The sequence below is a fragment of the Labrus mixtus genome, chromosome 11 (assembly GCF_963584025.1).
Source record: "Labrus mixtus chromosome 11, fLabMix1.1, whole genome shotgun sequence".
Taxonomy (NCBI): domain Eukaryota; kingdom Metazoa; phylum Chordata; class Actinopteri; order Labriformes; family Labridae; genus Labrus; species Labrus mixtus.
The window spans coordinates 6,102,199-6,128,482 of record NC_083622.1 but is presented as its reverse complement, the minus strand read 5'-3'; the positions used below and the strand labels follow the sequence as shown (position 1 = coordinate 6,128,482).

General features: G+C 39.4%; 2 protein-coding genes across 2 annotated transcripts; one reads left to right on the top strand and one right to left on the bottom strand.

Moving 5' to 3' along the window:
• Nucleotides 1-685: 685 nt before the first annotated feature.
• On the bottom strand, nt 686-13,572 carry LOC132983435 (NIPA-like protein 2). Its single transcript, XM_061049728.1, has 11 exons — nt 13,345-13,572; nt 8,604-8,672; nt 5,749-5,917; nt 4,420-4,479; nt 3,937-4,058; nt 2,716-2,812; nt 2,349-2,484; nt 1,986-2,074; nt 1,561-1,624; nt 1,377-1,474; nt 686-1,231 (listed from the first exon to the last, which is right to left on the bottom strand). The coding sequence occupies exons 1-11, from the start codon at nt 13,411-13,413 to the stop codon at nt 1,125-1,127; spliced, it is 1,080 nt and encodes a 359-aa protein (XP_060905711.1). The 5' UTR covers nt 13,414-13,572; the 3' UTR covers nt 686-1,124.
• Nucleotides 13,573-14,674: 1,102 nt separating this feature from the next.
• On the top strand, nt 14,675-21,493 carry LOC132983434 (potassium voltage-gated channel subfamily S member 2-like). Its single transcript, XM_061049727.1, has 2 exons — nt 14,675-15,236; nt 19,576-21,493. The coding sequence occupies exon 2, from the start codon at nt 19,578-19,580 to the stop codon at nt 21,015-21,017; it is 1,440 nt and encodes a 479-aa protein (XP_060905710.1). The 5' UTR covers nt 14,675-15,236; nt 19,576-19,577; the 3' UTR covers nt 21,018-21,493.
• The last annotated feature ends 4,791 nt before the right edge of the window (nt 21,494-26,284 follow it).

Here is a 26,284-nt window from a genome sequence, read left to right as displayed (position 1 = left end):
TAGTGATCACGATAATGACCAGTGATGGAAGCGATTGCTGTCTAAGCAGCAGAAGAGACAAAGTCTGAATCATGCTGTAGAGGTTGGTCTGCAGGTCTCAGATCATTTGTTTTGAGTAACATGTTTTTTTTTCCCGTTCTCTGCTTGAGCTATAAGTTACCTTGTATATTCAGGTCATGAAGTTTAATACGGTATGTTAAACCAAATAATCCATACAGATCAAAGATGGCATTAGCAACTGACAGCAACGCAGGTGAAACTCGATCAGTGAGAATTTTGAGGTACCAGTCATCAAAACAAATGAATACGTCGGTTGAGTGGATTAGTTGATCTTTTAATCAGCCGAGTTTCTAAAATGAATCTCTCATGGGTAATTTAACATCCCTCTATCCAAGACAATAATGCTGGTAGTATATGCTTGTTATAATTCGATGTGTAACTGAGACCAGGGTTTCAGAATGCCTCCGTTTAAATGGCTTTCTTTGCCCATACCAGAATGTGAAATCAATTACTGCCGCTTCCTCTTTCATAACATTTGTATAACAGAACTTCTATAACCAACCATACATGTGACTCATAACTTGTCCCGGTGTAAGTAGAGACATTCTTTATGTAAGCAGGAGGCTAGACAAAACTTTAAAATAATGAATTCAATTCACTGGATGAACACAAAATGTAAAACACTAGTTTTGTCTACCATTAGAGGGCAGTAGTGCTCTTAGTTTGTGGAATCAAAATGACAAATCTTTCCTTTTGGTTTATCAAGGTTTGTACTTTATTCTCAACTGATCACATGGACCAACCAATTAGTTGATCAATTAACCACAATCCATATCGTACATTGTAAAGTCTTTTTCAGAGTGGCCTGAACTTTATCTTGAATCAAACTTTGTTGCCAGTTTGTTTTCTGATGTCTCAAGTAGATTCATTATTTCCTCATCAGTTTTTTTCCTGACAACTTTGCAGGAAAAAAACTGTTAAGATGTCTCACCAAATCAATGAAAATCTTCACAGATATAGAAAGAGATTCAATATTTTACATAAAAATCTTCAGACTCACATAACAACCTTTATTGTTGGTTTAAGAGATATAGGTGAAGAACCAGAGAAAACAGAGACTTGTCCTATGAATCGCCTGTTTGGTCAGCTCTGTTGCACATAAGTTTTGCTGCCAGTGATCCATATGTTGAAGTCTTTGCCTCAGGCCTCTCTTGGTCTGTGTGCCTTCTCCCTGGGAACACAGTAATCAACATTAAATCCAGGATCACTGCTAGCAGACTTTTACAATAACTACTAGTTAAACAATACACCACAATCACCACAGAGGGTCAACACATAACACACTGCATCCTAAAGCAAGTCGATCAAAATCTTACCAGGAATTTGATCCATTGCGATAAAATTGGGATCTTGTTGCTTTATTTTTGGCCTGTTCCTGGCTATGAGGAAAACTCCAAGGAAAGACAGAAGACAACTGGAAAAGATTTTCAAGGAAGAACTGATTCCGTTTTACAGTACACGTTTCAAGATGCAATTCTTGGTATATTTTTGAATACATACCCAAATAGAAACATAAAAATGTTTAGTAAATCCAAGTCTTCAAATTCCTGGTAAAACACTATCCCTGCATTAAACAAAATACATTAGAATGCATTTAAGTTTTCACAGAAAGACATAATTAATCTCTGCTTGGAACGTAGCCCTGCAAAGCCTGAGTGCAAAACATACTGGGATTATCTGAGGATAGAGTTTTTGTTATTAACTGGACAATGCAATCTTTACAAGTGTAGAAAAATTCAAGATCACACATCGACCCTCAGATTATCAGATAAAAAAGTTGGGTGCTTTACGCAGCAGCCATCAGTACGTGGTTGTGGTGTGAAAAGGTGAATGTGACATGCGGGCAGAAGACCAGAAAAGTGCTGTTTAGAAAAAACCAAATGCAGAGAGTGAAACTAACCCACAAAGCTCTATAACTGACGTACCTGCAATAATGGCACTTGCGGTAAAAAACACGAAATTGACAGGAACTACCTCTGTGGCATCAAACATTTTCATGGCTTGGTTGAGGAATCTATGAAGAGGAAAAGGAAGATTTGAGAGAGGCACTGAGCAGCACCTTGGTTATACAGTATAGACAACATGTAACAGTCTTTTCACATCCCATTTTACAGCAGGTGCACTGCAGGTACACTGTCAGAATGTCTAATAAATAATAGATCTCACTTTGTACAGGAAGTGGAAATCTGAATATTGTCAACATGACGGATTTAGCAATACAAAAGAGGATCGAAACAGAAACGTAAAGAAGAAGAAACAAAGAAGTAAACAATAAAACCTTGATTTACTTAATCTGGAAGGCGCAGGAGGCGACCATGACCACAAGCATGACATGGAAGATGGGGTAGATAAACTGCAGATCGCCTTTTATTGACTCTGTGATCATCCCTGACACAGCTTTGACTGAGATAACTGTTAGAGAGGCTGCAGAAAAACAGACGACAGAGATCACTTCAACATTTAAAACTTGTACTGTAACAATTAAGAACTTCCTCATTGGTGCAAGAATATGTGTCGGGGTTGTTCATTGGTCCTTTGTTTGTTCTAGTAAATAATGCTCCAAGGATGGGTCCTTTTTTTTTGTTTAGGCAACGAAAAAACAAACTTTAATGCATAACCTTTGCCCTCAATGGGCTAGTCTCCATTTGTTCCTACCCAGCAGGGCCACCAGCAGCATGACAATGACGATGTGCTTCACATTCCTCCTCTTGTACAGATACAGCAGGATGCAAAAGACAATGACCTCTATGAACTGTTGAAATGTTGTGTGAGAGAAAGGGTACAAACCATTAGTGCACATTCAATTCCCTTCAACTTTCCAAAGACATTGAACCAAGGCAAAAAAAAAAGTGTTGGTCTTTAATGTGAAGCCGCCCAGGGTCTAACATCCTCAGTCCAGAGCATTCAGCTGTTCAAAGGACTATTATACAACACCACAGAGCTCTAATTGATGAAAAATATGAGTATTAGAGGAGTACAGAATATATATTTTTTGGCAAAAAATGGGCAAAATGACCATTCAATGTCTCTGAAAACCAGCCCTGTGTCTCATGTTGTATAGGGGTCTTATTTAAAACTATTATTTTATGTTGTTTCAGAAATGTCTGGAGAAAGACCTTGGTCATTGCAACGTATAGACAAATGAATGCTATGCTGTGTGAAAGACACAGTTGTTAAATGAGAGGCGTCCTTTCAGATGAAATCATGTGATTATAGGATGACCTTTGTTAATAATGTATGTTAATATTTTTATCTGAAAAAAACTACCTGAAGTGACACTGCATTTAGGGGCTGTTCCTCTAAAAGCTGATGATAACTCAGATTACATTTGCATGAAATCCATTCGTTAATACCTATTTTCCTACTATGTTCTTTTTTTTAAGATTTATTTTTGGGCTTTTTGTGCCTTTAATTGAGAGATAGGACAGTGGATAGAGTTGGAAATCAGGGAGAGATTGGGGAATGACATGCGGGAAGGGAGCCACAGGCCAGATTTGAACCTGGGCCGCCCGCTTGGAAGACCATAGCCTCCATATATGGGGCGCATGCTCTAACCACTGCGCCACCAGCGCCCCTTTCCTACTATGTTAAGATTAAGACTATAAGATTTTCTTTGCACAGGTTTGGAAAAAAAAAAGAAGCTAGATTCAAATGTGGCATGTGTAATATGGATGACAGAAATTCTCAACTCTAAAAAATAATTGAATTACACAAAGCCCTTTTTGGGGGCTTTTTGGCCTTTATTAGAGAGACAGAAAGAGACAGGAAAGGTGGGGAGAGAAAACACATTAAAACAGGAAGTCGAAGACAACGCCACCGTCTTTAAACATTTATAATGCCGAACTCAAGCAGGAGAGTTTTAAAAGTGTAACTTACAAGATAGAGCAAGAAGTGCCAGCTGATCACGTAGTACTGGATCACATGGGCCGTGATGTGTGTGGAGGTGTGAGGGGCAAAGGTCACCAGGACATACGTCCCTGTTATTGCCAGGGTGCCGCCTGTCATATTAAAACGGCAGAGAATGGTGAGGTTGTAATGGAAAAGGTTTTATTGAGACTTGAAGGATAAATCATGAACCTTTTAGCTCATCTTACATCGCAAAAAACGACTGTTGGATACAGTAGACATCCTAAAATCATTTGAACACCATTTCAGTCATCTGTTTTAGCAGCCACTATTCTCCATCAACAAATTCACTCGAACACAATTTAGTGTAATCGGTACACAATAAACTGTGTACAGAGTAGACTTTATACAGTGATAAAGAGAGATGAAGACAAAGACAGAGACACTGAATTTAAAAAAAACTGAGAGCGAGTCGGCCCTGTAGTACTTTGATTCTCAAGTGTTTGCTCTTACCAACAATGTCAGATGCACGCACCGTCTCCTTGAGAAAAACCACGGATATGACAGCACTGGCTGCAAAGTGAAAATACGTTTCATGTGAGTTTAACCACCAATAAAACCTGCCACAATAACTTTAAGACTCATTTATTCAATGGCACAGTTTTATCCTCTCAAAGTCAATTTTAAAAAGTCGATCAAATACATTTCAGAGTCTAGATACCAGATCAAATTGTAGATTTAATCATCCTACTTTCTGTTAGCAATAACATAGCAGTCAATGCCTTACAATAATAATATAATAATAATTGGCTCCTACAGACACTGAGAGCTAGTCCACATGAATAAACACAGTGCTTGATGTGTTTATGTGTTTATGTCATGATCAAATCTGTCAGCTTGTCTAATTACATTTCACTTGTTAGGACTATATCACATGAGCAACAAATCAAGATGCCTTTCCATGACACATTTTCCACTGGCCCATTCATTAATATTTGAATAGTCAAAAAACTACAATGTTCAAAAGCAATCAGTTGCGCCCCCACAATTCATTTTACTGTTACTCCAGAAAGTGTGTAGACTCAAGGGACAGGCACCGTTTGGTTATCACAGAGACTGAGAGCAAGAAAATCAAAAATGCATTTCTAAGAGATTCCAATAAAGAAGCAGATACACAGATGGATGTAGACACACAGGTGAGACAGACAAAATAGCAGCCACAGTGAGGAAGTCCGTTTTTCTAACTGGATCCTTGCTTGTGTTAAACTTACTCCTTGATTTACGTCGCTTTGCAAAAAATGCATCTGCTAAATGACTTGTAGAATAGTTCAATTGTAGAGAACTACAACTGTATGTACCTTTTGCTCTTTACATTTTTTGTACGTTCTCATCAACACAAATTACTCTTAAAAGGTCTTTTCCTATGAAAACATCATTAACATGTAAATTAGACATATGTTATACAGTTGTAATGCAGGAGATTATCAAACAAACGTTCTTGGACTGAATAAAAAAACTATACTTTTTAATTTTATTATTTCTTCATTTACATTTTCAAGTAAATGCAAATATTTGATAAAAAAAAAAACATTCTTCATGTAATGCTAAACTACTCAGCTGACATGTTGTGAATCAGGGTTCTGTTCATTTTCAACATCCCATCCTACCTCTCCTTTCCAGCATTAAATCAACTTCCACTTCAACTTTTAAATGCATCGTCGTAAGTACTCACATGACAAGATCAAGAGATCAGACGTCACAAGTTTATGGTTTTCCCTCAACCTTTCCCTTCATGCCTTCATGCATAGATAATGTATGAGGGGGCAAAAAGGTTACACTTACCTATGACAGAAACACAGCCCAGGGGGGCTATGAGTGATGCCGGGGCAAAGCCGTAGGCAGCAAAGTTCCCGAGTTCTCCAACACCCATTAGAATCACACCACACCACCATATCACAGAGGTGTAGTAGGGCTTAGAGCAACGCTGAGCCTGGCGGACATGAGCATATTTCTGAAACCCAAAACATCAGTCAGGTTAAGAGATTCATACTCAAGCACTCAAAACAAAGATATATTTACAGCTTTTAACACACATATATAACAACTGTGAAAAAAATCTAATTGAATTGTGTTTTGTTGCTAAACTATCTAAGCGGGATAACCCAGACGTTTTAACCTACAGCTATTAAAGGTTAAAAATGTCATGCAGCCATAATCTGTCTGCAGATGGTTGGGGGTTTGTAGTCAATACATCACATCTACTCTCTGAATTACTTAGCATGCAGCTCAAAAATCACTTACACTTGAAATTATAATAATAACAACTTATCAGAGGCCCATTTTATGCAATCTGTTAAAGCTGTACAACTATTATAATCAGGTCAGACACAAGTACAATAGAGATTATGTTGAGGCAATATGATGACTTAACTGGCTGATTGTAATGGCAATCACAACATCAACTGAAAATGATTTCCCCTTTTTTAAACACTTATATTAATTCTCAAAATTAATATTTTAGCTGTCTGTTGCACAATGCTTTCTGTTAACATGTCAGCTTCCCTCTGACATCCAGACCCCAAATCATAATACACATAATGTACGATCAGCTGAAGTAAGAGCAAACTTTCCAGAGTAAGTTTATATGAATAATGAATTGTTCACACCTTACAATAAGGTACACATATTTTGCATATTTACTGGATAATGAATGACGAACCAAACTACCTGTCAAGAACTACCTGTGGTACAGTCGGTGTTAAAATAAAAAACAATAAAAGAGAAAAACAAAACAAATGATGCCAAATAAAGATCAACATAGAAATAAATAACAACACAACACCTTATTTTATTGATCTTATATAAGGCAAAATAAAATATTCGCCTTTGGGAGCGATGTATCATCTTTGTGTTGTAACATTCCCCATAATAGCTGTTACCGCAGTAACAACAATTCTTTCTTGGATCCATACAAAGAAAAGCAAGACGGAAGATAAAAATACAACAACAGGATGAGTCAAGTTCACAATATTAACAATATTAATTCACAATATATATGAAATGTGCAGTCACATTGTTGTTATCACCACCCCACACACTTTCAGGATGGTGCTCAAGCAGTGGATGTTGGCATTTCAATGTTTCCTGCCCCCTCAGAGCGGCAGGCCACATATGCCAGACTGCTGCTCCCTGTTCTTTACCCGTGGGAAGTAATGATAACTTGGCCCACTGCTGCCCCGACTTCCCTCCTCACCTTTGGCGTTCTGCAGAGGATTCGGACAGAGATAGCATGGCTCGTTCTGATAGCCCCAAACTGGCCACATGGTCTGGTTCTAGGTCATCATTATACTTATAGGTAGATTACCATGGGGGCTCACTGGCCCAAAGGAGTTCCATCATTTTTTCACAGCTTTAAAATTATGCCTGGCCCCTGAAAATCCAGCCTCTTGGAAATGGTTCTGCCACATGCAGTGTTGCACACCCTTCAAGGGGCACAGGCTTTGTTGAGGGCAGAGCGTGTCCAGAGGAGACCTACGCTCGGTAGTCTGGAGGCTCCACCCTGATGCAGTGACAGAGATCTAGGCCCACTTTGGAACAACAGTGGCACATCTGTTTGCCTCCAGGGCGTCAACACACTGCTCCCTGTTATTCAACTCTCTGCTTGGACTATAGAGCGCCACAGGAATGAGTCCTAAAACCCAGAAGTAAGTTAGCATCTGAGCGCCATGGGGTCTATCCTCTCAAAGTCAATGGGGATTATGAATGGGTTTCTGACTAGACTCTTCTCCTCTGTCGCCCCCCGGTGGTGGAATGAACTTCCAAACTCCATTGGATCTGCAGAGTCCCTCTGCACCTTTAAGAAAAAGCTAAAGACCCAGCTCTTTCATGAATACCTACTAACTTAATGATGATGGTCTCAATATTATTGATGATGATGATGGTTGTGACGATGGTTTTTGTTTGATAAAGACGACTTATAAGATGGTTTCTATACTGATTAGAGCTCTCAAGAACTGCCCTCAATGTTGTGCTTTGTGGTCACTTCCTGTCAGCACCTGTGTGTCCAATCAGACTCAAAGCTGATCGTTTGCTCTTACTCACATTGTTCCTTTTTTTTTCTAGATCCTTGCTTGTGTTGTTCTTACTCTCTGATGTACGTCGCTTTGGATAAAAGCATCTGCTAAGTGAACTGTAGAATTGGTTAGACGCCTGAAATAAGGACTGTGGTTAACAAAAGCTTAAGAGATGTTGCCGTTTTGTTAGTCGACATAAACTACGTTAGGTATTACTCTCATTTGTGAATATTGAATTTTTTAAGTGTCTTTAAAAAAGGCGGTTGCTAACAAGTGGCTAAATGAGACTACAGTGGTCCGTGATGTCTCCTGTAGGTTTAATCTTTAGGTTAAGGCAAACATTAGGTTAATAAACAATTCATTAAGCTACGCGGATTAGTGTGTCAGAGATCGCCTGAAGCATACTGTAATGGTAGTGACGTCAAAATCATCCAGCCGTGTCGAGACAGCTTCCACACATTGGAGAACAAACAGAACATGTCAGGTACTTCCCTCGTGAAATGCAATATGTAGCTGGGTGGAGAGATATTCTCTTCACTCAAAGAACGACAGTTGCAATATAGGCTACAGTGTTTACAGGCATGACGTGCATGGTTGTGTTGAGTCTGCTGTTCAGCTTCCTACCTGTATGTTGAGAGATATGCTGATGAGGACATTCCCACAAATAGAGATTATGATTCCCAGGAGAAAGGTCTGTGGGAAGAAACAGTAAACGGAAAAATGAATTGGCGAAAGGGTGAAAGGGTGTGGTTCTTGCTTGTAAATGTGCGGGTAGAGGTTGTACACCAACACAGATCTCAATTTACTTTGAACTCATCGTATCACATCACAACATAACTCCATCAAACAGCCTTCATGGAAGTAAAATTCCTAATGTTGTACACTCACAAAACTATTTATTTCCCTGAGAAACCCACTTTAAGATGTAATGGTAAAAATTCTGTTTACTGTCGAGGACACATTTTACTCACAGCTCGCTTGAGAAATGCTACAATAAGTTAATACGTAATATTCTTGTTTTGTCTTTACCCGAGGATGAAGGTTTCTCACAAATAGCTAAATATCAAAGATACTCAGACTTGAAGTTTCCTTGACATTACTGTTGTGCGACGTGTTGAAATGTCTCTGATATTTGACTGCGCCTGTATCTGCAATCCTTACATAGGCGTGAAGGTTTTTCTGTGAAGCATGTGTATATAAACTCAAGCATATTGTGATTACTTGGAGCTTTTCCTTCAGCCTGTATTGACACTCTGAAGCTTTGTTCCTTCTACTTGCAAGAAGAATTAAACTAAACAAAGACATTGATTGACTCGTGATCCTTTCTTTTGCATTGTTAACAGACATTTCCAGCACAAAGAATGTAAGCCAATTGAGAATTTTCAAGTAATTTTTTTATTTAAAAAAAGAAAACACAACATACCCTTACTGACTCACTACTCTACTTCACAATTTGCATGCATTTTCTTATAACACCTTGCACTGCATTCATCCCTACAAGAAGCCTGATGACTTCAATCAAATTACAGCACACCGACAGCAAGGATGGGGGGGGGGGGGGATTTAAACGCCAGTATGCATATTGGTGTTCTTCTACATACATACAGAAATGTCACGTCAATGCAGTTTGTAAGCCCACTGGTTGATAGGCAGAGAGACTGAGGAGCAAAAAGAGTTGTGCGACTGTGTGTGTGCAGGACGACTCTGATTGTGTGTGTGTGTGTGTGTGTGTGTGTGTGTGTGTGTGTGTGTGTGTGTGTGTGTGTGTGTGTGTGCACGTACACAGGCAGTAGTGAAGTAGCAGTGCAAGTGTTCAAAGTAGGAATCTCACTCAGACAGCAGGAGCCGATACTCCGGCACAAAAGAAAGACCCACAGAGGAGATCGTGGGATAGGGTGAGAAGAAAAAAAGGAAAAAGGGAGACGGCGACCGAGGGAGATTTCCTGTCACAGGAAGAACAAACAGAGCCGTGGAGGACACAAGGGCCGTTACACTGGGAGTGTCGCTGGCTTGTCGGCCTACTTAGCAAACATTGCATAGTTTACTTAAGGGAAACCGAGAGACGTCACACCACAAAAGCTCCCCATTTTACCTTTTGCAGTTGTGTTCTAAATAGTTTTACTACTATAAAACGACTGCTTATGTAGCTGACTGTTTGGCTACTACACTTTAATGTGCAGTGGTAGCACAGGAAATATTTTGAGATAAGGCACCTTTGTCTCCACAATGGTGGAAAGCAACAAGGCACAGTACTTGTATCTGAGCTCTTTAATACTTGTGTAAGCTTTTACAGTCACTTTATAGAATTGAGTTTAAATTCTAAATAGGTGTACATCATGTATCGGTGAACATTTTAAATATTTGAGTTTGCAAAGTTATTGTTTCTATATTTATACGTTGAAATATTATCAGCAGCATAACCGCGATCAAAATATGCTGAATCCACCTCTGTGGTTTTCATTACATGTTTACCTTGAGTTTAGTCATCCTCATCTCTGATTGGTTTGCTCAGCGACATGTGATGAGTAACAGGGTTGTGAAGCGGATGAAATATGTCTGACAGTAAAGTGATGCTGAGAACGTTATCCATCTTTATCTTGCTGTTCTTCTTAAGTAGAGTGAACCATCCAACCACACATTCACCCCTCACATTACATTTGCTAGTTTCTTGTCAAAAAAATGTGAATATAAAAAAACAACATATGATCAATCTTAAAAAGTCATAAAGATATGTTATAATCTTTGCATGTGGCATGAGATACTATGGGCCCATTGTTGACATTTCCAAGCCCATCACTAACATTGGTATAACTACCTGTTTACCAGCCTACAGATATCAACACACTGCCAGTTGCCCATGATGCAGACAGTAGAGCAGACAGCCATGCATTGGAGCAGCAAAAATAAATAAATGTTAATAGTCTACCTATGTCTGATGTTAAGAACACAGGAAATGAGTTGGCCTAAGATTCTGTCTTATCCTGTCAGCATGTCTGGAGAATCAGATAATTAATAAAGTGGCTATGTTGTGCCTGGCATGTTAATGTACACATTGTTTTTCATAATTTAAAAAGTCACTAATCATTTCTTCTGATGTGGTATTGCATCAGCGGATATAACCGCAATCCAAGCGACACATATCTTGAACAGTGTGTGTGGCACAGTGGAAGGCAAGAAGTTACATGAGTCGACACGGCCCGTCTATCCATGAATAAAGAAATCACTTTCGATTTAAAGGGAATGAGATGTGAAAATCTTATTCCAATACAAAACCTATGTATTGACCATGTCTTTTAGACTGTTTAAACAGGAACCTCTAACTATTACAAATACTGAAACACAGATATAAGGTAGTTGAAATAAGCCCAACCACAATAATTCTGATTATTTCTGTATTTCAAAATATATGTTTTGATTCATCTCAGTATTATGTCAATAGGTTTGTTAGAAAATGAAATCCATCTCTTGGAATCTTTATAAGTACGTACTTGTTACAAAGGTGTAATTCATAATGCAACCAGAATAGATTTGAAAACTTACTGGGAAAATACAGGAAACTATATATTTTTCAAATGCTGCTGCTAGACTCTTAACAAGTAAATGCTAAGATGCGGTACGTTTTTGGAGATTGATCGGGTAACACCATGTCTGATTGTAAACTTAAACAGAGGTCAAAATGTGTTAAATGAGCATTAAAAGTGATGCAGGGACTGACAGCACTAATCCTACCGCCTACTTGTTAGGACACGGACCTACAGACAAGCAGACAGACACAGAGATAGACAGCATGCCCCTTTGTGTGCGCTGACAATAGAGATCTGTCCAGCCCTGGGGTGGGAAAGTCTGTGGATGAAGCTCTCCACTTTTGTCTCTGATGTCGGAGTTACAAATGACGCACTGGTTGAGGTTGTATGAAAATATGTAAAAAAAAAAAGTGCTCTAATCTAGGGCACTATTTTCACTGCTACAATTTGACTTAAACTGTTTGCTGACCTACTGGGCAACGTGAGAGTAAGGTCAGAAAAGTGACCTGCTTCTGAGGAAAAACTCTCCATATTTAATGTACAGACTGAAATGCTAAGGTTTTGGACAGCATAAGCATCATACAATTATGTGATTTAAAAAATCTGTCATGCAGTAGCATTAAGAAGAAGATGAGGACCATGGAGTAATTATAATCAAATGAGTATACTCAGCGTATTATTATCAAAATAACCACTTTTTTTTTTTTTTTTTTACAATATTTTCACATTTGGTGTTGCTGATTACAATATATGCTTTGGAGGGATATTGCTAGTTATCATCTTGCAATATTATGACCTGCTGGCAAGTTTACAGACTGAAGGTAATTGTGGAGTTGATTAATGTGGCTAAATTTACATCAGCAATATTTCTTTTTAACAGTTATTTTAAGTGGTAGAGTCTTTCAACACCCACCTAAGTCAACCAACTGGACAATTTCTACGAACCTTTGCTTTCATTTGCACCATGCAAACATTTTCAGACAGTAAGATATTGTCCACTGGATGCTGGGATGTTCTCTAGGATGGTGGGTGGCATTTTACAGAGGGAGGAGCTAGGACCATTAGCCAGCTGCTCAGGACTCTTACAGTAGATCTATTATCTCTCAACCCACGAATAAGCCATTACTCATTATTCTCGCCTCTCATTCCTCCTCTTCTGCTCTGTAACCCCCCCCCCCCCCCCCCCCCCCCTCTTGGTTATGTCAAAAAAAAAAAACACAACATGTTAGGATGTGTGAGATGGACAAAAATGTCTGTCTGTGTAAGAGTGGGAGAGGATTGATGCATACATAATAGTACATTACAAAAGGGAGACTTTGCCAAGCATATTCAACGTGATGAAGAGACTTCTCAAAGTTGTCTTGTGTCCTCATCGACACAGCCTGCACCCAACCACAAAGCTTTGGAGGGTTATACAATTGTAGGTTTGTTTTGACCAACTTAATAAAGAAACAATCACAATATTCATTACCCTATCTGCAGTCTAGGCTACAGTGACCCTGAACCTGTTTCGCGTGTTTTTATTGTGTGTGGGTTTGTTTTCTGCACACATAGTCTACATTTAAGAATGAGATGAAATAGCCAGAAGAAGAATAGCCAATAATTATCTCAAATTGGTGTTTGTTTTCTATAGACAATACGCTTTTATGGGCTACTTTAAAAAATAAATAAATAAATAAAGACCAGGATGTAAAATGTTGTATTTTCAGCCCGGTAAATAATTCCATAATCACAGAAACAATCGGCTAAATCACATCACATAGGTTCCGCGACACTCTCCTAAAATACCTGATCCTATTTAACTTCGCAAACTTTTTAGAGTTAAAACAAATGTAGCCTACCTGAAGTGGATTTTCAAGGATCTGAGCTTGGGCGGAGGTCACCTGAAGTGGATAACTTAGATTCGCCATGTTTTTTTTCTTTTATGAAAAAACAAAAAACAAATCTCTACATCGCAACTGTCACTATTCTAACTTGTTCTTTCATGGTTTTCCACCTCGTCCCATCACATTGCATCCCCTTGTCCCCCGGCAGCTACAGTGCAGAGTGGAGAAGTCAGTGACGTAGGCTGAGTGTACGAGGCGGACCAGGAGTGTGTGCTGACTTCATGTGTGGCTGGGGAAATGGACTATTAACAGGAACTACTTGAAAATACAACCGGGATATAATAGGCTACGTTAGGCTATATAGCCCATGCATAGACTACTGGTTGTTATTATAAAATACCAGTAACCTTAACCTGCTGTATGACGAACCCATTTGTTTATGCCTAGAATCCAAACACTCTTATGTTCGACATCACGAGTTGCACTTGAAGGCAACCTCTGTGAGCAGGTGCAGTACCTGTTGCGGAACTGCATTCAACTAATTATCAATTTGCGGAAGGAAGGCAGTCCACTAACAAGCTTAACAATGATTGATATGATAACTAATTGCTTTGACAAGAGGAAACGAATACAGTCGTATATGAGTGAAGCATGCATTATTATCCTACATAGATGGGGAGAGAAAGTTTCTCCACAGCATGTTAAAGAGCCATAAATCAGTGAGGAAGTGGGAAAGAAAGCAAAGTCTGCCAAGGATAAGTAGGCTACCTGGAGGCAGATAGACTACACACTCTGGAGCCTCACACCAGGCTCTACTTTATCTCTTATTCTGTTCTCCTCTCTCTCTATATCAACTTCCTCTTACTGAAGTTTAAAGACAAAGTCACCTGCTGTTTCACCTGAGGGGGAAAATAGCTGCTTCACAGTCTTCTCTTGAGGTGGGGTTTATTAAGGCTTTTTTTTAAAATAATGATTTGAAACATAAATTGAAATGGTGCAGGGAAGCACCATGCAACACATTTGTTAAACTTAATAGGAGACATCTTTGTTGATGGAGTTGCCTAACAGGCTTTAAAGTAGAGGCATTTAATGTCTTATGACCTTTATTTATTTATCCTTTTATAGGCCTATATTTACACGAAACATCCAATACCCATAAGGTTAGTAGCCTACCACCTGTTGTCCACATCGTATGGCACTACAGCAGGCTATTTTAAAATGAGGATATTTGACAGTGATGCTGGAGCAGTTTATTTTCCACCTGGTGTAGTTTTTTGTGCTTTACATGAATTGGTTGGTCGGTGAGGTGACCCCCTCTTCTCTTTATCTCTGTGATGCTTCAGGAGGGCGGTGCAGAGGAAGAGCTACGTGTTGCTGCGCAGCAACAGAAAGAAAGAAGAGAGAGGGCAAGACAAAGGAATTTCCTCGCATAAGCTACAGGACGTAAAGCAGCAGGCTCCCTATGGCTCTCAGGATGTAGGCGACTCTTATTAATGTAGCGAATTAAAGCCTACATGTAGGCTGACTAAACAAGGAAGAATACCCGGAGGAAGCAGAGTGTTCTACCAGCTACAACAACCCTCTTCGAGCAGCTCATATTGGAGGAGGGAACGTCAATTTATTCCTGTCTTGAGTGAATTTCTAATTTGAAGGATTGCATTTCTGAAGGGAGGAAACAGGCTGTCGTATTGCGCCGCTTCCATTGAGCTTCCTCCTCTTCATCGTGCCGACTCCCTTTTGGAAGCTTCCTCCTCCTACCTTCCGGAGATGAACCTGTCTGGATTCCAGGGAGAAGCTCTTTGCATTTGATGTAGTGTTGAAACTTGGCCACAGACTGCAATATGTCATCTACTGAGTTGATCACAGAGTGTTCTTGACGGGAATTTGGGTCAGCTGTACTCGCTAAAGTAAGTAGCCTACCTGTTTCTTATGTCTTCTTTATGACTAGGCTACTATAAAAAAAACTATTGTCTCTTACTGGAAAATAATGATATCAGGTGATTCTTGTGAAACTGGTGCCTTCTGAGTCCCCCCAAAATGGAATTCAAGTTTTAGTTTCCAAATAGAGTCACAAAATGTTCTAAATCCATTAAAATAAAGAACCAGGTGTGTTTGCATTATAATGCAATTCAACTGAAATGATTTTAAACAATATTAATACAAATAGGCTAGGTTGAGAAAGTGACAAACATTTTCCATTCTTTTCATTTTCCAACAAATAAAAAATGCAATTTATGCAATTTATGCAAAAATGAGTTGCTATAAAGCTTTTTGTCATCGCTGACTTAAGGTATAATTTCTTTTTCAAAATAAGCATTAATTGTCGAATTGAAAAATTGACACCTGTCGCCCTGTTTGTGTTCAACTCCCTCAAAACAAACCATTCATTTATAAAAAGATGGTTAGTCCCTGTGACATCTGCATGAAGGAAGTCTTAACATACTGCAAAGAAAAAACAAGTTTAAGTATCTTTTTACTTACATTTGATAGTTTTATTATCTACCTTATCGTCATCACCTTTCAACCCTTTTGAGAAAGTGAACAAATTTAAAGAAATACATAAATAAGGGGGGCAAAATACAAGCCTGTTTCCAAAGAAGTTGAGCCATGTGATGATTTTGAAAACATTTAAAAAATAGCACAAACATGTAAAAATGTCGAGACAGAGAACACTTTGTGTTTTGGGATTTTGAATTTGACACAGACAACATGTTTCAAAACAGCTGGGACATGGTCATGTTTACCATTCTGTTGCGTCCCCTCTTCATTTAACAACAGGAGACCAATTGGTTTCATTTTGTTGAACCATTCTTGCTAAATGTAGATTTTCAGCAGTTCAACATTTTACATTCGCTTGATCTAGTTTGATGTTCAATAATATTCAAAACATTTTTAACATGTCTGTAGTGCAGGCAGGTCAGTTAAGCACCTGGACTCTTACTACAGTCATAATGTTGTATTACGTGCAGAATGTGTTTCTGCGTTGCAAGGCCTTCCTGATAAAGACGTTGTCTACTTGGCAGCATATGTCGCTCCAAAACCTGCACAGATTGCTCAGCATTATTTGGGCCTTCACAGATGTGCTGGTTACCCACGCCTGCAGTAATGCACTCCCATACTGTCCACATTCTGGTTTTCAACTGTCACTAATAACAAGCCGAATGGTGGATGGAGAACGGGGCTTCAATGATGTCCAAACTAGTGAAGGGTATCGTTAGGATATTATGGATACTGGTATGGACACCAATACTGTTTATCAATGTGATACTTATTGATAATACTCTTACTCTTAATTATTTGGTTAAAAATATTGAAATGAAAGGAAAGATGTCTGGCTTTAAAAGACAAATCACATACTTTCCAAACCTGATTCACAAACCTCACATTAAGCCTGAAATAACTAGAGACAATAATGAGATGAATTTAATGTTTATGTTTCAAAGAAACATTGCCAATTTGGAAAATTACATATATTCCCCTAGTGTAACAACTTTAAATAAAGTCATTTTAATCAACTCCCAGACAGTTTAAATAACCTTGGAAACTCTGACGTTAGCTCAGTGAGAGTGGTGAGAGAATCAACTCATTGCAGTCAGGTGTGTGTGGCACTGATTGGCTTTGATTGAGCCCAGGTGTGGGGAGTTTTTATATTTACCCTGAGTCTCCAGTGTTCTGTGCTGACTCATTATCTCACCTTCAGAGGTAGTTAGAGGTTCTCCCTGGGGCTTCGTCTCCCTGAGTGGTTGTGTGTATCTATAAACACCAACAGAGACCTTTCTGCATTAGATTTCCATTACCTGTCTCCCAGTGTATGACTTGGGGTGCTGGATAGTTTCATGTCTGCTCCAGCCTTTTGTGTTATCAAAGGTCTCCCTGGCAGCCTTTGCTTTTTGTTGTGTTTTCTGGGTCTCCTGGACAATTTTGCTTTTGAGTCAGCAGCAGTGGTGGTTTAGTTAATCCTTTTCGGTGCATTATTTAGGTTAGGAAGCCTGTTGTGGCTCCAAACAGTTTTGTTGTTTTTTTCCCCCCTTTCCAATCTATCGCTATTGCGGTTTTGTGGTTGTCCTTCTGGGATAACTTTGAGAGACCCCTGGGTCCGCACTTGCGTCCCAATCCCCCCCGTGCTAAAATTAGATAATCATTTTACTGAAACCAAATACAACAGGGTGCTTATTATTAACATAATAATAGGCTATCAAAACAGTCTATTAGAGAGGATCGCCTGCATGCATATGGACAGAGAAGCAAAGCTGACATTATAAAATGTTCATGTAACAACCCTCAGTTATATCACTAATGAACAGCAGCTCTCTGTTTATAGTGACTGAGTGACAGCTGTCGCGTATGAACGATCCTCTGCAGGTTGAAGAGGCATCTGTTGTTAAAGAAAATAAACCTTTGATAAGAATCATCTCCTTATCAACTATCCAGAGACAGATATCATGTTAAAAGGGTCATTTTATGATTTGTTCATTTATCAATCTTCTTCTGTACTTCAATTATTTTACCAAAAACGTGAACACTTAAGTCTCTCTCTCTCTCTCTCTCTCTCTCTCTCACACACACACACCAACTGAGAGGCAGGGTTGACACAGAGAGACATCCTTCTTACGATTTGAAACTAAGGTGCAGGCTTCTAAAATGTACAGGAAAAGCAAGCTACAATTTGTTAATCCAAACAATTTTATCAGACTCAACTGGGAAAAAAAAAAAAAACCAGGCTGTAATGAAGTGACTAGTCCACTGTTTGGTCTACAGCTGGCACTTACAGAGAGCCCTGCAGTCACTAAGATGTACTGTTAATGTAAATATCGATACTGATGGGCTTTACAGGTAGCAAAAGATATCGGTACTCAGTCCTATTCTAAATGAGACAGTCAAATTAGATTTATTAGGCAGCAGTTTTTCACTTCGCCCGGGCCCAGCTGAAATGAGATCAGGCCCTGAGAACGAAGCTGCAGTAAACCTTTATAAATGGGGGACTTACTGGCTTTCTTAGGCTGGGAGTTTTGTTTGTCTTGGAGATTTCTGATAACACCTCAGGCAGCATCTGAAGAGTGGATGTAAGCTGTTGGTTTTAAAAGTAAAGCAAACTGAGATGGCCCAAAAACATTTTTTACAAGTGTTTGAGAATAGGCCTACTTCAATGAGTTTAGGGTCTTAATCTCTAGATTCAGAGTTTAAATAACTAACCCTAACCCTTGATCACAGATTGAAGTTATATCCACTGCAACATTAGAAACGATCTGTGCCTTTCAAAATGTAGACAGGCGCTGTGTACATTTATGTATGAAGCACAAAAGCGTACACTGTGAAGCTTTATTAAACATTAGGATGAAGAGAATAAAATCCTGATAGGCATTTCACACTAACATTTCATAAGCAACAGTTAGGCCTGCTCAAGTTCATATTGACTTTAAAAATGGAAAAAAGCTCCAGTTATCAGTAAAAACACAAAATTGGGGCGCTGGTGGTGCAGTGGTTAGTGCGTGCGCCCCATATATGGAGGCCCAGGTTCGAATCCGGCCTGTGGCTCCTTTCCTCCTTTCCTTTCCATGTCATTCCCCATTCTCTCTCCCTGATTTCTGACTCTATGCACTGTCATATCTCTCAATTAAAGACCCAAAAAGCCCCCAAAATTAAAAAAAATAATGATAATAAAATTTAAAAAACACAAAATTGATTATGCATGAAAACTGTGATTTCCAGTTTAAGTAAATTATCAAATCATATCAAATAATATTCCCATACCATATTGAAACATTAACAGTCCATTCAACAGTGTTCTAATCAGTCATGTTGAGGTAAACCCTTTTATTTTATAAAGTTTTTTCATAAAAAATCTTGATAAAACGAGGATAAATTAGGTTAATGTTTTTTTTTAAATGCGTGGACATTTTTGGGAGCTCAATCCAATCCTGTTAATGCCCATTTTTGATATAACATGAAGGATGATGTTCCATTTATTTCTCATAACTTGCCAAGGCAAAGCTACTGTAGGGAAGATTTTCAAATAAAAAATCCAAGAATCCAACAACAGTGAAAAATAAATGATGTTATTTGAGGTGTTTCTTTAAATGGTAAGACCCAAAATGCACTGTTCTCAGAGAATAACCCTTTTACACACTTATGATACTACTTTTATTCCATTTGTCCTTTTATTTAACTCTTGGAAGATGTGTATCTGTTTGGGGTTCACAGTCTCTTTCCGTTTGTCCCTCTCTGTCTGTGTCTTCGTGCAGCCAGTCATGACAGGTCAGGCCCTGGGCACACCATGCGGCACGGCTCACATGGAAGACAACGCTGCAATCCGCATCAACGTAGGTGGCTTCAAGAAGCGTCTCCAGTCCAACACCCTCTCTCGGTTTCCCGATACCAGGCTCGCACGTTTGCTTCAATGTCAGTCCAAAGAGTCCATCCTGGAGCTTTGCGACGATTACGACGACACAGAGAAAGAGTTTTACTTCGACAGGAATCCAGCACTCTTCCCCTATGTGTTGAATTTCTACAACACGGGGAGGCTGCATGTCATGGCGGAGCTGTGCATCTTCTCCTTCAGTCAGGAGATCGAGTACTGGGGCATCAACGAGTTCTTTATTGATTCGTGCTGCAGCAGCACCTACCACGATAAGAAAATGGACCAGAACCAGGAGGATTGGGACGACAGGAGCGATGAAGCAAGCAGCACTTCGTCGTTTGATGAACTTTTGGAGTTTTACAGTGACGCAACCAAGTTTGACAAACAGCTGCTTGGGAGCACAAGAAGGCGCTTCTGGTTGATGCTGGACAACCCTGGTTACTCTGTGGCCAGCCGCATCATCAGCATCCTCTCCATCCTGGTAGTGCTTGGCTCCATCACCACTATGTGTATGAACAGCATGACTGAGTTCAGTCTGTTGGACGGTGAGGGGCAACTCAAAGAAGACCCCCGTTTCGAGACTGTGGAACACTTTGGCATTGGCTGGTTCACTGTGGAGCTGGTTGCCAGGTTTGCCGTAGCACCTGATCTTCTTCATTTCTTTGAGCACCCGTTAAATCTGATAGACCTGGTGTCCATACTTCCATTTTACCTGACACTTATTATAAACCTGGTGGTTGAAAGCAGCCCTGCACTAGCTAACCTGGGCCGCGTTGCACAAGTGCTGAGGCTAATGAGGATTTTCCGCATCCTGAAGTTGGCTCGTCACTCGACTGGGCTGCGCTCCCTGGGGGCAACCCTCAGGAACAGCTACAAGGAAGTGGGCCTGCTGCTTCTTTACCTGGCTGTAGGGGTCTCCTTTTTCTCTGTCGTTGCCTACACAGTGGAGAAAGAGGACAGTGAGGATCTCTCCACAATCCCAGCGTGTTGGTGGTGGGCAACAGTCAGCATGACCACCGTCGGGTACGGCGATGTGGTGCCATTGTCCATAGCAGGCAAGCTGACTGCCTCGGCGTGTATCCTTGCTGGGATCTTAGTTGTTGTGCTTCCGATAACACTCATTTTCAATAAATTCTCTCTCTTCTACAAAAGACAAAAACAGCTAGAAATTGCAATGCGAAGTTGTGATTTCGATGAGGGGATAAAAGAGGTACCCTCGATCAACCTAAGGAATTATTATGCACACAAAGTTAAGTCCCTCATGGCGAGCTTGTCAAACATGAGCCGGAGTTCACCTAGTGAGCACAGTCTAAATGAGTCAATACACTAAACACAACACCTATTAAAACAGGTGACACGGTACTTTCAATGTGGCATGAGTGCAAATTGTGTGTATGAGTGTCCAGATTGTGAAAAGCTCTGGTTAAAAATCTAATTTGCCACTGATGTCTGACCATTTGCCACTATGTAGCTCAGTGCAATAACCTGTTAAAAAAAAAGGTGTCACTCGCAATGAGAAAGTAAGCAAAATGTTGTGGACAATGTTGTTGAAACATGATATCATAACTAAACACAGTAGATCAAAATTTTTGCAACATTGGATGAAAAAGGCAGAGGAATCAGTTATTGTTTAAAGTGTTAGATGGTGTCAAACTCTGGTCAACGCTCCATCTGTTATGGTCAACTATGTCTGAAAGTGACTGTAGTTGTATCTCTTCTGAAAAATGTCAATGTGTCATTGTATCTTGTAACAAGATGAATTCAGATGTGTTGTTCAAAACCGTATTAAACCAAAAATGCACAACACTGTGTCTTACTGACTGACAGATATTTAAGCCTGAAGAGGAAAGTGGATTTACTTCAGTGACGGATAAAACATCTTAAACACAATACATTAATATGTGTTTAATGTGTCTATTAATGAAAATAGTTTATTTGTGTTTATTTGCTCCTGGTCAGCATCATTAAAGGATAAAAGTCATTTGATAAAAGAAAGGGAAAAAAAATGCTTTTCCCGTTTCAATTTTCTGTAAAATGATCTCCATTCATTTTAGTTTATAATTAAATGTTTGAAGGCAAATTTAATTCTGAGGCCAGTTGACGCCCAGCCACCACCATCAGACTGTCGTCCCCACAATCGCCGCTGTCCTCATTCATGCACGGCCTGCTCCGACCTCCACCTCAGCTGCAAGGAAGTGTGGACAACAGGGAGGCGAGGAATACAAAGGAGAAATCCTTCCTGCAGTTTATCCCATCTCCCATAACGAGTATGGACCTTCTCTTTTGTAACGCTCCTCAAGATAACACTTGTTATTGCTATACAAATAATGATTGATTGATGTCATGATGTATGATAACAGATAGCGATTACTTTCATTATTAGCTTGACCCTCTTCTAGAAATAGTTTTTATGTTAACGACGACATTTAAACAAATAATTTTTATTTCATTTTTATGCAGATAATTTTCACGTACATGCCCATGTCAACGACTTGAGCAAGAAAAAAAAAACCCGCCCCTGTGAGTAATTTTGTCCATTGTCCATGTGTAGATTATGGGTTATCCTTACTAAAAATAATATTGATAAATTCATATATTGGGGGTGACAAAGCAAAAGTAAGGGCCTTGTATTAATGCCTATAGGTCACTGTATCTCCTGAGAAGGAAGATGGAGATATATTGAGCTGCCATCCAGTTTGTTCTGCAATTGCGATATAAAACTTACCGCGCTCAGGCACGGTACACTTCCTTGGCTTTGGCACACTTCGGAGAGGTGTGCTTCAGCACGGTACACTTCACGCACGAGCACAAGCACGCGGGTACACAACGCTGACAGCCTTCATTAAGGAGAAATCCAGAGTTTCATGGCTGTATCTGACTAACATGACTCAATATCAAAACCACAAAGTAGCTGTCATGTTCTCTGTGTTGTTCTCCGATGTGCGGCCGCGGACTCGACTGCACCTACCTGTTTTTTATTTTATTTGTCTCGAGTCCGCCTGTTTGTAAACTGAGCACGCTTCATGCAGCGGGGGGCCAATCGTGCTTGAGTACGGCACGGTACGGATTGCCATTGTGACCGCGCCCTTAGAGTAAGTAAGCTCACAAAGGAAAAACAACAATGTTCAAAATCACTGCCATGCCTTACAGAATTCATGTTATGTAGACTACAATGAAGGAAGAGAAACAGTCTCTCCATCTGAATGTCTTGTAGAAAAACGATAGTGAGATGTAACGATGATTTGATCTAATTCATGTTTGGACTAAATAATTTTTTCATGAAGCGTTCTGTTTTCTCTGAAAAGTTCTCAGGCTAGTATGCTGCAACATGTTTCACATTTTAACAACAGGGAATGTGATTTATTGTATTAATTCAATTTTACACCAGATTCCAATAGGATTCCAACAAGAACACTACCCTGTTACTTCACACTTTGGACTCTGACATCTTTGTTAAGTTTACTTAAGACAAAGCTATGGTGAGTCTGATCTCTAACAACGATGGAAGAGCCAATTGGGATCAGGAAAACAACCTTGTGCTGAACGTCAGTACAACTAAGGAGCTGAAAGTGGACTTCAGCAAGAAGCAGCAGAGGTAACAAATACTCCCATTTTAATATGTACTGTATAAGTCAAGTTTATTTCTATAACACATTTCAACAACAAGGCAATTCAAAGTGCTTCACACACATCATCGAAGCATCATGCCAGAGGGAAATTAAGAAAAGTTAATAAATACTAAGAAATGAGGTCAAAGTAGATAAGTAAAGACAGAAGTTATGGGAAATCTGAGCTGTGGCAGATGGGCAGCTCCTTCAGCCAACGCCTCATCCCCCCCAGGTGCAAAACAGAGTGCTTCAGGCGCTCCTTTGTGCTCACTGCCATCAGACTGTACAACAGCAGCCTATGACATCAATAACAGTACGTCCTTGACACAAAACTTCTATCAATTGACTCTTGGGAATATTATCTGCTCCTATATCACGAAGTAAATTGTTAAATAAGTATAAAGTCAGGCTCTGGGGGCTTTAGGAAGCACTTTGAATTGCCTTGTTGTTGAAATGTGCTATATAAATAAACTTGCCTTGTCTTGCCTTTCGGAGTTAATCGAGGGAAGCTGCTAATTTTGACTGCTAAATTAGGCATAGGTGATAAAGGCAGGCCGAGAGCGCCGTGCTCAATGGGGCGCTGGCGTGAGCACTGAACATGTAACCAGCTGCAGGACTGTCAACCTCACCCACTCCTCTCCTGCTCTGCTCGCTTCACTTCAGCCTCGCTCGCTCGCTCTCTCTGGCCTGCTTTAGCATTCACTCACTGCTCACTCCACAGCAGCAGTAGGAGATGAGAGATGTCAGAGCATTCATGTCCTGGGGAAGAAATCAGTCATTAGGATTTAGAAAATACAAATGTGGAGTAATGTAGGCACCGAGTATTGGTGAGTATTTAACTACACAGATAAGTATGTTTACACAATATTATTCAAATGTCTGGAAAAAGCAAAGAGTTTGTTTGGGAGATCTTTTTTGAATTTCATTTTCAATGCTATGGAAACCAACCTTCATTTTATTGGACTGAAGTTGACAAATGAATCATTTAGATTTCATGCAAACGAAACCCTAATAGAAAATGGTAAATAGCCTTGAGCTTGTACAGCGCTGGTCTAGTCTCTGACTAAAGCATTTTATCCAAGACGTTACAGTGAAAAAGAGAACATGGTTAGAGGCAGTTATTATCAACATTTATATGCCAGAAGTTGTTTTTTTTTAAAAGCTGTCTGACATATACAGTAAGAGAGCTACTACCCACAGACTCACTCCTGCACACTGCCCACTCAGTACAAAATAACATGATAGAGATTAAAGATCTACTAATAAGATAAACTCAGAGTTTCACATCACTGTGGACGTTGTATCTGAAATACAAGTACAGTTCTCATGTACAATTTAATCCACTTCTGCTGTCAGTCCTTAGACTATCAGTACATCCAAACTTCTGAAACAAGACTTACTTATTTGCAGCTAAAGACAAGTAGTTTAGTTTAATCGTTTATTTGAATCAGGGACAGTGTACAAAAAAAACAAAACACATTAGTCTCAGTAGAGAAGAGATGCTTTGTACCAGATTTAGCTAATTAGCTAATTTCCATCTGGTGTCCCTGGGCAGATGATGGCAACAGCAAAATACAAATCAACCAGTCACACACACACATTTCACAAGAGAGAAGATATTCACAGATATTAAAACATTATGTACAAGTTTCCCTGAGAGATCTAAAAGGTTGTCGAAATGACACATTGACGCTGACGAGACTGGTTCCTTAAAATCCATTTTTTGACTTCCCGGGTGAAAGTGCAGAAGGTTTGTGCAGACTAGTTGGAAGACTGTTCCATTCTTTAACGGCTTTAAAAGAAAAAACAGATTGTGCTAAAGCGGAGCCACGTTTAGGAATACTGCAATCTCCGTTAGAGGCAGAGACCTTGAAGATCTGCTCATCAGCTCAGAGCGAAGTGTCACAAAGCTTTTCAATAGAGGGGGGAGCAGCGTCGTGGATTATTTTATTCACTAAGCGCACATCGGTATAAAAAATTAAATTATCAAAGCTTTTAGAATTTTATATTTATCAAGAATATCACAGTGATGATACTGTTGTGTTTTCCTGTCCAGAGTTTTAAGGGCTTGTTTATGAAGTGACCTCATGGGTTTTAAGACAGTCTTGTTTGAGACCAACATGATATACAGGAATGAAAGTAAGAAAAAATCAAAGCATTCAAATACATTTTAGACGCTTCGACTGTAAGTGAGTTCCTGATATGTCTAAAGTTGGCTCTGTTATATTTAACTTTATGGCACATCTTTATAATATGACTTTTAAAAGTAAGGTTGTGGTCTAGTGTAACACCCAAGTATTTAAACTCATCAACCTTTTTTATCATTTGCCCACCTACAATAATATTTGGAAAAACCATATTTTTGTCAGTATTAAGAGTCAGACATGAACAACGTAACCATTCTGTGACTTGTTCCACTTGCTAATGACAGTTTGGCAGCTACTTGTTCAGGGTCTTTCCCACAAGTAGTTTCTGGTGTATCTTAAACTTAAGAGCAGGAGCTAACCTTTCCTCATAAAAGGATTCTTGAGTGTCATTTGGTTTATTAAGGGCGCTCATGGGGCTGTTTCAGATACATTCAAGCTCAAAACTCAAATCTTAGCAAGTGCATTTGCCTAATTTCTAGCCATAATTAAACTTATTATGAGCCACATTCACCTATAAACATCTTGTTTCAAAATATTATAAGCAAAAAAAGAAATACTAGACACTACCAAGTCAAATTTGCTTTCACCATTGGCAGATTTATTTTTACTTTACAAGCAATTCGTGTCTTAATTTTTGCATTTTTTATCCTGAAAAAAAAGGGTTTGATGTTTCTTAATATGTGTCATGAATTCCTGACGAGAAATTAGAGATATGAACTTGATAAGATTTGAGTTTTGGCAGTGGAAGTAATACAGTCTCTTACTGCCTTCCCACATCCCACCTACTGTTTGACATGAATTTAGTCAATTTTAGATTTAAGTCTTTTTTTTTTGCATTACAC

Coding starts and splice junctions, on each gene's coding strand:
- LOC132983435 (XM_061049728.1), bottom strand. CDS start 13,413: ATGGCGAATCTAAGTTATCCACTTCAGGTGACCTCCGCCCAAGCTCAG. Junction 2,075..2,348: donor TCCTGCGCCTTCCAGATTAA/GTAAATCAAGGT, acceptor TCCTCTTCATAG/ATTCCTCAACCAAGCCATGA. Junction 1,232..1,376: donor CGCAATGGATCAAATTCCTG/GTAAGATTTTGA, acceptor CTGTGTTCCCAG/GGAGAAGGCACACAGACCAA.
- LOC132983434 (XM_061049727.1), top strand. CDS start 19,578: ATGACAGGTCAGGCCCTGGGCACACCATGCGGCACGGCTCACATGGAA.